The sequence below is a fragment of the Vigna unguiculata genome, chromosome 11 (genome assembly GCF_037176805.1).
Source record: "Vigna unguiculata cultivar grain cowpea cultivar isolate G323 ecotype 2 chromosome 11, ASM3717680v1, whole genome shotgun sequence".
Classification (NCBI taxonomy): domain Eukaryota; kingdom Viridiplantae; phylum Streptophyta; class Magnoliopsida; order Fabales; family Fabaceae; genus Vigna; species Vigna unguiculata.
Genome location: NC_140802.1, coordinates 39,849,260 through 39,862,057, shown reverse-complemented (window position 1 = coordinate 39,862,057; position 12,798 = coordinate 39,849,260). Strand labels below are relative to the sequence as shown.

Here is a 12,798-nt window from a genome sequence, read left to right as displayed (position 1 = left end):
GTGCGGCTTCTTAGTTGTCTTCGTAAAGTGTCTCTAAATTCCCTATGTCAAAGATATAAAATATATAATGTAATGTTGAAGGAAAAACTAATTATACAAAAATGCATAAATACTTACTGCAGAAACGGGTCAACTATGGTGCAGTTAGTTAGCACATGACGATGTGCTTGCAACTTTTCCTTTGCTGATAGAGTGAAATAAGCAAAAGAACTGGCTGGTTTTCCAACTTGTGGGAATAATGTACTTATATTAGATGGAACAATATGAGGTTCATCATTAACACGACGCAGTCGATTAAATACAGTCTCAATTCCATCTACATATCTAGAACAAAAAGTTAAAGCCTCTTCAGCCATGTATCCTTCAGCTATTGACCCTTCTGCTTGTGCCTTATTACGAACATAGGACTTTAACTTTCCTAAATACCTCTCAATGGGATACATCCATCGATATTGGACGGGTCCTCCAAGCTTGGCATCTTCTACCAAATGCACAATTAAATGAATCATGACTGTAAAGAAAGAAGGAGGAAATAACATCTCCATGTAGCACAATGTGAGGACAACTCTACTTTGTAGTTGGTCAAGTTCATCCATTCTTAAAACTTTATTGCACAATTGCCTAAAAAACATACACAGATCAACCAAGATAGAGCATACTTCTTTAGGAAGTGTATTTCTCATTGCCAAAGGTAAAAGTTGCTCCATCAAAACATGTGAGTCATGACTTTTTAATCCACCAAGCTTACGTTGTTTGGCATCAATGCATCTACTAATGTTACTAGAGTAACCATCTGGAACAGTCATGTTCTTCAAAGTTTTGAGAAAGATATCTTTATTTGCATTTGTCAATGTATATATAGCAGGGAGATATCTACCATTCTCATCAGGCCAAAGATCAGGTCTAATACCCCAAAGTTGTAAATCCTTTCGTGCTTTTAGATTGTCTTTACATTTGTTTGAACTATCATTCAACAAGGTAAACACCACATTATCACATACATTTTTCTCAATATGCATAACATCCAAATTGTGATGTAATAAGTTGTCTACCCAATAAGGAAGTTCAAAAAATATACTCTTTTTTCGCCATTGTTGAGTGTCTAACTTGGCATGATTAACTCCCCGTTGTCTTTTGGCTCGTTCTTCAAGTACTGGTTCTTTCCCAAATTCAACATTGACATTTTCAACTTGTTGTAAGACATCATATCCTGACACTACCATAGGTGGATTTCTATTTTCTATAGTTCCATCAAATCCCATGCGAGCTAGTCTAAATCTATGCCTCCCATCTAACCAACGACGATGACTCATGAAACAAAATTTACCACCTTTAAGAAGCTTCTTAGGAGTTGTGTCAAAATTACATCTAGGACATGCCAACCCAGTATGCGTGTTCCATCCAGATAGAGTTCCAAGACCTGGAAAATCACTAATAGTCCACAATACGGCTGCATGCATATCAAACACTTCATTACCATATGAGTCAAAAGTTTTTATGCCCGTGCTCCATAACTCTTTCAACTCTTCTATTAGTGGTTGTAAATATACATCAATATCATTTCCTGGAGCTCGCTTTCCTGGAATGATCATAGAGAGAATAAAGGAACTTTGTTTCAAACACATCCAAGGAGGAAGGTTGTACGGTATGAGTACAACTGGCCAAATACTATAACTGGTGCTTAGATTGCCATATGGATTAAACCCATCAGTAGCCAAACCAAGTCTCATATTTCGAGGGTCTGAGGCAAATTGAGGATGTTTAAGGTCAAATGTCTTCCATGCCTTAGAATCTCTTGGATGCCTTAAGATGTCTTCATTTGTACTTTTTGATGCATGCCATCGCATATGCTCAGCTATTTTAGAAGACATAAACATCCTTTGTAAGCGTGGCTTCAGAGGAAAATACCTTAAAACCTTTGCAGGAATCTTTTTTCTTTTATTACTTGTACCACTGTCACTTGTACCTTTCTTTTTTGCCTTCCATCTAGATGTTTTACATTTCTTGCAAAAGTCCATATTTGCGTCTTCTCCAAAGTACAACATGCAATCATTTGGACAAGCATCAATTTTTGTGTAATGAAGACCAAGCTTGTTAATAATTTTCTTCGCCTCATAGAATGAGCTTGGTATTTTAGCATGTCCAAAAGCATCGGCTAACAACTCTAGTATCATGGACATTCCCTTGTTAGTTATTCTGCACATACATTTGATGTGATACAACTTGATCAAGAAAGAAAGTTTAGAATATTTATCACACCCTTCATATAAACTCTCTTGACCTTCTTGCATCAACTGAAAAAAGTCTCCAAGATCATCATTCATATTATGGCTTGACTCTGCACCCGTTTCCCTATCATCCACCATGTCATCGTTGTATTCATGATACCCAAATGCATCATTAATCATGTCACACATTGGATTATTAGCGGGAATTACTTCATCATTTTCTCTTGGCATTACATGTATTTCATCCGTCACATTTGCTCCTTTTCTCTCCCCATGTAGAAGCCACACTGTATATCCTTTTGGAAAAGGTTTGATAATCAAGTGTTCATACACTATTTCACGACATTGCCACTTGTTAAAGTTGCATTTCGGACATGGACATACTATCTCCCCCCTCACACTACTATTAGCAAATGAAAAGTCCAAAAATGTCTTCAATCCTTCCATATATTGAGGTGTATTTCTAGGCATCTCTATCCAAGATTTGTCCATTGAGATGAAAACGAAAGTACTTGGAGTTGTGATTGACCGATTGGAGAAGAGAAAAGCAGAGAAATTGGAAGCTATGATTGAGAGGACCACGTTTGCTGAAATTGAGAGATGAAGTAGAGATGAAGAGAAGAAAATGCCCTCTATTTTAAATTAAATATTAAAATATAAATAATTACATAAATACATAAAATATAGTAATATAATCAAAACAAGGAAGTGTCAAGTTATATTTATAAGATATACATATACAAAAATATAAGAGCAATTAGTTAACACTAACTACAGAAATAAATTTGTTAGACGTGGTTAAACTTTAATATAATATGTATTATTATATAATAATACATATTATATTATATCATATATCATATAATATTATTATATTACATATATGTATTATATTACATATATGCGTGTGTTTTTAAGTTATTTACTAAAGTCTTAGCCAATACTTTTACTTAGTGGAAGGAGGAAGTGGTGCAAGGAAGGAATACACTCACCTTGCTTTTCTATAAAACGATGTCTAAATGCTAAAAAGACAAAAAATAATACACTTTAAAATTCAAAGATTGAAAACAAATATAAATTATAGAAAGACTAGAACTAAACTTTCTAGCTCTTATTTCTCCAAAAGTTGTAACTTTAGCTTATAAAACAAATTACTAAGTTTTCACGTTTTCACCAAAATTAATGTGAAACATTGTGTGACTATATATATATATATATATATATATATATATATATATATATATATATATATATATAACTGGAAGGGCTTAAACTAAAGCAGGAAAACCTTAATCAGAGTACAATGTTATCTATTTCAGCATTGTGGGGTATGTTCCCTAAGCTGGGCAAGTTCCTATCTGTCATCCGTTTGAATTGTAATTTTTGAATATGCTGCTACCTCCAAAATTATCTTGTAATTTTCCTTCCACTCCCCACTTCATTTTGTGGGGTTGGTAGAGAGAGACATGGATAATATACATATCAATTATCTTAAACTCACTCAATATTAATCACACAACATAACTAATTCCAATCTCTTCTGAACTATGTTTAAGGAGTGCTACCAGCACATTTTCGAATACATATTTTCAAACCCCAATTAAATACTGGATAATATTTATTCAATATTACAAATTATGGCATATTCATTATATAATATTCTCTCGGTTATACTTTACATGGATGTTCTTTAAAATTTATTATAAATTAGTATCTTATTTTCAAAACTAATAGTGCATTATAGTTAGGAGTAACATGAATGAAAAAATTCATTTATTTCATTTTTAGATTGTTTATGTAGTCCAAACAGATGCTAAATTTAATATATATATATATATATATATATATATATATATATTTCAATATTTTTAGAAGACTCGTTTAACATCATATGAATATAGTAAACAGTAATCATTTGAAAAATAATTTGTTTTTAGAGAATTGTTAATATATATATATATATATATATATATATATATATATATATATATATATATATTTCAATATTTTTAGAAGACTCGTTTAACATCATATGAATATAGTAAACAGTAATCATTTGAAAAATAATTTGTTTTTAGAGAATTGTGAAATAGATAAAGAAAATGCATCTTAGAAAAGATTGCAACCCAGAAACAGATTATGGTAAACATCTTATATTTCATTGGCTTTTGTAATATTTACATAATTCTCATGAATTTACCTTTGCCTTGAGACTAAAAATATTGTAAAATTCACAACTACAGGATCAAAAGCGTTACAAGAAAACAAGGAGAACATAAACATGTGATAAGAAGATAAAAATATATGTTCATAGAATTTAATTTGTCAATTACGTGTGTATTGTTTGTAAATTCTGTCCAGTAATAAGTTAATAAAAAAATCTTAAACTATCATAGACAAAAAATATCAATATTGTTTCACAAAGAACTAACCATATGCCATTCATCTAAATAGTTCTGGAACAAAAGTTTAAAAGTTTAGTTTATCCACCACACTATCATTTGATGCAATTAGGATATCTAAAACGAAAATGAAGGACATAATGAAGTAACTTACAAATACAGGAAGGATAGTTGTCCAGAAATATATGTTAGATCCTACATAAAACAACCAAAAAAATAGCCATTTGTAAGCTTCATCTAACAACATGCAAAACTAAGATTGACTTCACCATAAGATGAAATTTCAAAACTCTAATATTGAAGATTGATTAGGAATCTGAAATTGTAAGTACAACTGTCACCCGATAAGAACCACTTTCAACCACCTGTTATACAAAACAATAAAAGGGATGTTGTGATCATATTGAATTACCATTTACATGTATTGTACTGGCACTGCATAAATCAAATTGTAGTTGATTGTAAGAAAATTTGTCTTTCACAATATCTCTATGCCTAATTGATTAGCTAAAACAAAAAACATTCACAACAAAAATGCAGAGATCAAATCATGCCAATAAAGTCCTTTTACCCTATGTGTTGGGTTCCAATTCTGGCATCTAGCTATTTTTAGCACAACGAATAATACTTTCTTCTCATTTTTTTTAAGTTCTTGTGTTTTACTTTGTCTATTTGGAGGAGTTTAAGTTGCTCATTAACTCTCACATGCCATTAATTCTAATGCTTCTTCTTTCAGGCAGCACGCCATGGACAATTAGAAGCTTTTCCTTGTCACCATTAAATACGTGGAAATTTCTCACTATATAAACTACAACTTAATTAAATTTTTCTCACTACACCAAGTTGTTATTTAGGTGATACAAAGTATTCGGTCAATTATAGTATTTAAGTGTTAACCATATGCCATTTCAAGGACATATTTATATCATTCAGTTTCCTCATTTTGGAATCTTCTCCTCCAAACAATATTAAAACAGAATTAGCCATAACTTCATTTTCTCGGGATACTTTTATAAAAGACAAATTACTCTACACAATTTTTTTTCTGGAAAGTTACTCTACACAGAATAAAGATTAATTATTCTGGAAAATCTAGAGTAAATTAATGAAATATTATTTTTTACAAGTGTTGGTTTCACTTATATCACTTATATTTAGAAATGTGAATGATAAGTATTTAGGGAGAAAGAGGTGTGAAGGCATACAACAAAGAAAGGGAATAACCTACCGAGTTACCTCAGCAAAGAAAGGAAAAGTTGGAAAAGAAAAAATGGCGAAGTGGTGAAACTTAAGAACAAAATCTAAGATGGAGCTGCAAAGAGGAGTACCTGAACAAAAGTAGGGATTACACTGTTACGATGGTTGCGGTGGCTATGGAATCACACTCTGGTTCCGGTAACTGTGGCACGATCAACGCTACTACTTGATGGTGGCAAAGTAATCAGTGACCTAGGGCATGAGTAAAGGAGATGAAAAGAAGGAAACCAAATCGATAGCAGCATGGAAACTAAACGAAATCAAAATTGAAATGAGACAAAGGGAAATGAAATCGAAAGAACAACAAAAATAAGGAGACGACATTTTGAGAGAAAAGATCTTGGTTACCTTGAACTTGAACCAAAAACGATGGAGGCACGGGAAGGCTGCATTTTCTTCCTCTAGATTGACTTAGTGAGAAAGGGAGAAAATCTGAATAATCTAACTAAAAATTAGAAAAAAGGGTGAGAAATAAAAAAATAAGGTAAGATAAAAATTTTCCGGGGTTCATAAAAAAACCCCTGATACTTAAATACGGTTTTCAAAACCTCCACCATACCTATTATTTACTATTATTTACCGGAGGTTATTATAACCTCAAGGAATAAACCTCATCTAAAATTACATATTCTTGTAGTGAATATACATATAATATATATACATAATAATATAATATAATATATATAATGTATACGTATAAAACAAATTAATCATTTAACTAGTGAGATCTTTTATAAACAAATTTATAACATTACAAATTTATAAAAATTTAAAAGAAATATATATATATATATATATATATATATATATATATATATATATATAAAAGCATAAAATATCTACGCATATACATATAATATATATACATAATAATATAATATATATTATTATATTTATATTATTATATAATATAATATAATATATACTTAAAATAAATATATATCTATAAAATATATATATATATATATATATATATATATATATATAAACATAAGATATCCACACATATAATATATATACATAGTAATAATAATATAATATATAATATAATATAATATATATAAATAATTATATATATATATATAAACATAAGATATCCACACATATAATATATATATACATAGTAATATAATATATAATATAATATAATATAATATAATATATATATATATATATATATATATATATATATATATATATATATATATAACATATTTCTCATTCTCTTTGTTTTTTGTTATACACTTTGTTTACTCTCTCAATTGTCTGGTTTGTTTTTCAAGATTTAATTTTGAAGGTAATTTTTCTTCTTCTTATTACATAATTTTTACTCTCTGTACATGGTTATGTTCAAATAGGTGTTCCTCAATTTCATTTTATGAAATAATTTTTAGGTTACACATTTGATTATCTTTATTTATTTATTTATTTTCATGAAAATGTTTGACTCTTATTTTGTAGCTCTTCTTTTTGTTACTTTGGTTATACACTTTTTTACTCTCTTTTAATTGTTTGGCTTGTTCTTTAAGGTTTAAGCAGATCTTCAAGGTACTTTTCCTTTTATCATAATCTTAATTATACATTTTTTTTTCCGTTATGTTATGTTCAAATGGATATTCTCAAATTTGGGTCACACATTTAATTATCTTTACTCCTTTATGATAATTTTATTTATTATTTATTTTTTGTTTCATGATAATGTTTAATTCTCAATTTTAAGTGCTCAATTGCATAAATCCTTAATTTAATTCAAGATCAAAAGATGAAGAATCTATGTTTAAATTTGAATTATTATTAATTTAATTTTGTTATTTGTGCTATTTCGTTTAAGTGGTATAATATAAATTTTTAATAGTATAAAAAATATTTGAAATATTTTTAAACTTGATTATTGGTTTTCCTTTTATATTTTGTTAAAAAAGAAATTAACCTTTTTACTTTGTTTGATTTTTTTTTGTTACGTATGTTAGTTTTTAGAGAAAATGAGCACAGGAGATCAAGATTTGCAGGTACCAAGTCCACCACTGTGTTCACAACAACCAACTCCCTTTCAAAGTTCCAATAATGACAGTCAATCTTCATTGAATCCATCTACGCAAACACCTTCAGAAGTTCATGATGAAATACATTCAACAACACAAGTAGAGCCTGAGAAAGGGAAATTGAAAAGTGTTGTGTGGGAACACTTTGAAAAGATAAAAGTTGATGGAAAATACAAAGCTAAATGTAACTATTGCAAGAAATTGCTTGGTGGAGAAACAAAGAATGGAACAAAGCACTTGCACCATCATACAAACATATGTATTCAAAAGAAGACTTTAGCAAAAGGAAAAGGGGGACAAAAAACACTTTTTTCTAAGATTTCAAGTGGCAAAAAGGAATTGGCTTGTGGAGCTTATAATGAAGAAAATGCCAAGAGGGAACTTGCAACAATGATTATATTGCATGAATATCCATTGTCAATAGTGGACCATATTGGTTTTATTAGATTCGTGACAACAATTCAACCATTATTTCAACTTCCTTCACGAAATACGATAAAGAAAGAGATACTCGGCATCTATGAACATGAAAAACAAGTTGTTATGAAGTTGATAGATACAAATAAAGGAAGAATAGCAATTACATCGGATATGTGGACTGCAAGCAATCAAAAGAAAGGGTATATGTCTATCACAGCTCACTATATTGATGACAATTGGACATTGCAAAATATAATTTTGAGGTACACCTTTTTTAATTTATAAATTTTCCAGTAATTTTTTTTATGCACCTCTAGAAAGATTATATGTCTTACAAAATATTGCTTAATTTATAGGTTCATTTATGTTCCCGCACCTCACACAACTGATCGACTTTGCAATGTATTAGTTGATTGTTTGTTCGATTGGAATATTGATACAAAATTGTCTACTATCACTTTAGACAACTGCAGCACAAATGATAGCATGATTGAAAAAATTAAGGATAAGTTGAAGTTGGACACACTCATTAAGAAAGGGTCTTTGCTTCATATGCGTTGTTCAGCACATATCCTTAATTTGATTGTGAAAGAAGGGTTAGCCGTCCTAAAAGAAGGGGTGGAAAAAATTCGAGAAAGTGTAGCATATTGGACAGCAACTCCTAAAAGAATGGAAAAATTTGAGGAAACAGCTAGACAATTGCGAATTTCTTTCACTAAAAAGTTAAGTTTGGATTGCCCAACTAGATGGAATTCTACTTACAAGATGCTTGATATTGCCATATGTTATAAGGATGTGTTTTTTAGGTTAAAGCAACGTGAAGCTCAATACACTTCTTTGCCAACTGATATGCAGTGGGAATTTGCAAAGGATGTTTGTCGAAGGCTAAAATTATTTAATGACATCACAGAAATCATTTCTGGCTCCAAATACCCAACTGCCAACATCTTTTTCCCAAAGATTTGTGAGATCAAGATTGCAATAAATGATTGGGTTAAATCTCCTGAGATAACCATTCAAAATATGGCAATATAAATGTTAAAGAAATTTGAAAGTTACTGGAGTGTTATTCATGATATATTGGCAATTGCTTCAGTTTTAGATCCAAGGTACAAGATGGACATGTTAGAATATTATTTTTATAAATTGTATGGTAATGATTTTGATCTGAAACTTAGTAGGATTCGTCAAATGTGCTATGATTTGGTTTTGGAATATCAATCAAAAAAGAATGAAACTTCTTCTTATAGAGCTACATCATTGGAGTTGGGAAAGGATGTTGATAATGATGCGAATGAATTTTTAGAGTTTATGGCAAAAAAGAAAAAATCTAGAACTACAGTTATGAAAACAGAGTTGGATTATTACTTGGAAGAAGATAATTTGCCGGTTACACAAGAATTTGATATCCTATCATGGTGGAAAACAAATGGGTTAAAGTTTCCAACCCTTCAAGCAATTGCAAGGGATGTTTTAGCTATTCCAATAACAACTGTAGCTTCTGAATCTGCTTTTAGTACTGGTGGTCAGATATTAACTTCTCACCGTAGTCGACTTCATCATATTACTATAAAGGCTTTGATGTGTACAAGAAGTTGGATATGGAACTCAAACCATCTAGGTAAGTTACTCAAATTTATTAATATTTTTTGTTAGTATTTTTTGTGAATTCTCATCTAATATTCTACATTTGGTGTTTGTAGGTGTTAAAAAATTAAAAGGAAAAGATGTTCTCATGAGTGAAAATGAATCTGATGAAGAAGGTACATTATATTCTAGTAATTAAAATTTTCAATTTCAATTATTATATCATATCTAATTTTTCATTTTTTTTCTATGTGTAGGTGGATCGAATGCAAATGAAACCACTGATCATTTGTAAAATTAATAAATATTTTGGTTATTATAAAATTTTAGTAATGTGTAATTTTTTAGCTTTTATATAATTATTTGAATTTTATTTAGTTGTTATTTGATACTTTAATTTGAGATTTATACTATTATAATATTTTTCTTAATATTTGACATCATGAAAATCAAAAAGAGTATGTTATTTTAATATTGAATATTTTGATAGTATCATGATTCCGTTGGTGTGATTTTTAAATTTTTTTTATAAAAAATATTTAATTGATATATGGAACAATAAAAAAATGGGTATGGGTATGGGTATAAGAAAATACCCGTTACCCGGTGGGGATGGGGATGGGTCAAAAGTTGTATACCCGTTGGGTTTGGGGATGGGGATGGGGATGAATTTTTATTATGGGAATGGGGATGAGATCATGATACCCGTACCCGCCCCGCCCCGTTGCCATCCCTACATGCATGGTGAACTGAGTATTTTAGTCCACTAGCCCACTTAAGTTCGCCCCACGGTCTGTGTGGACCAATGACGAGCTGATTCGCATAATTTGCATTAACTTAAATTTCTAAAATTCAACAACACCGTATGTCATGAGTGTTTCTTCTAGTCAACTTGCTCATTCAAGCTTCTTCTCTATTCCATCCAAAAAAGTAACTTGTTCATTTGTACTCAATTCATCCAAAAGTAGTTTCATCATTCACTTCTCTTATCTTGTTTCAATCTAGTTCAAAGTCTTTTCTATTTTCATTTATGCTTAAAAAATAGAAATTATAAAATTGTGAATATTACTTATTTTAAGAAATAGAATCATAATTTATTACTTCTACTAATTAAATTAAATACAAAAATAAGTTATTAAAATCTTGCACGCTAATATTTTACAAAAGAAAAAAAAATTACAAAGAAAATAGTTCCTTATGTGGACTATGAGCTAGCAAGTAAGCTCGTAGGCAAAATGTCATGTGAGCGTGGGACAAAAAATTAGCTCACACTTTTTATAAGGAGCGGACCAACCCGTTTTTTGTGAGTCAAATTGGATATGGGACAAAACAGGATGGACCACCCAAATTGCATCCCTAAAAGAGATTACACTAATAAGATGTAATTTGAACCCACATTAAAGATCGATATCACTTTAATCCAAAACCTTACAATAATAAATTTACGGATCTTCTTAATTATATATAATGTTTTACTTTCTATTTTTACTCAGGATTAATACTCATTTTTTTCATGTAGGATTTAAACTTACTTTCTCAACAATTTTTCATGGAGTCATATTAATGATTTTTTTAAAAAAATATAAACAAAGGAATCAATGTTGTTATATATCCTTGTGATAATATTATGCTAACGAAATTTCTATCAGTATATAATATAAGAAATCCTAATGCTTTGTTTTCTCCTCCCGAATATGTGAAGGCAACTTAATAATAATAATAATAATAATAATAATAATAATAATAATAATAATAATAATAATAATAATAAAGGCAAACGAAAATTCAGGATAAAGTGAAATTATTTCAAGAAGTGTCAATAATAATGTGTAGAATAAGATTGAAATGCTTTGAAACAAAAATCAAAGAAAAAAGGTAATGGGGGGAAAATTTATAGGAGTTCTAAAATTTTTGGTAATAAAATAAAACAATATTAAATCCAATATGAAAATAACTTAATTAGCATTGATTTCAGAAAAGTTGAATAAAACTAAAAAACGAAAGGACTGATGTGTTGAATGCTAAAAGTTAAAAAAAAAAAAAAGATGAAATAGAAGTTAAGAAAATAAAATAAAAAGATAAATCAGAAATTTTTTACTTTTGTTTTAGAGTTGCCATTGCTTTTGTAGACCATCCTTCTAAAAAGTTATGTTACTTCAAATTGGTGATTGGTTTTTTTTGCACGTTCAATGTCTTCGCCATAGATAATCATTTCACATACCCTACTAAAGTAGATTTGGTGTTTAGCCTTTTTTAGGCAAGGCATGGCCAAATGAATGTATTTTTGACTCCATGCTCTTTATTGTATCTTTGAATTGTTCAATGCATCAATCAACCAACCAAAATATATGCATATGGAAGATACATTTACAGAACACCAAAATGTGCGTAATTTTATTTCAAGGTGAGCAATAATGACCAATGTTGCACGTGAGTATGAAATAAGGATATGTAAATACAAATTTATACATTAAGAAATAATTTTATACAATGATTTTTCTAAAAAGTTACTATGTTTATGAAAATATGAAATCTCGACTGAGTTGACACCTTAGTTGTTGTTGAGAAATCACGCACTAAAAATAATCTCTTCAAGCGAGAGTACACTTACAAATAAGAGCAGAAAAATATAAATAAAAACACAATTTTTGTGCAAACTCTTCATAATGCAATTTTTGTGGATCAAAATTGCAACCCCTTCATAGTGCAATTTTTCTAGCAAAAACTGCAAACTTTCCAATGACACACAACTACCCAAGCCCCCTCATACATCCAAGAAACTTATTGAGTTGTGGTGACAACTCCAAAACTAACTTTTTACTCTTATAATACTTTCCTACTGCTCTCTTCATATTACTCAAT

General features: G+C 29.6%; 1 protein-coding gene across 1 annotated transcript; it reads right to left on the bottom strand.

The window, feature by feature from the left end:
- Positions 1–113: 113 nt before the first annotated feature.
- On the bottom strand, positions 114–2,720 carry LOC114194957 (uncharacterized). Its single transcript, XM_085668441.1, has one exon. It carries the CDS (start codon positions 2,718–2,720, stop codon positions 114–116), a length of 2,607 nt encoding a protein of 868 aa, XP_085524567.1.
- Positions 2,721–12,798: the final 10,078 nt, after the last annotated feature.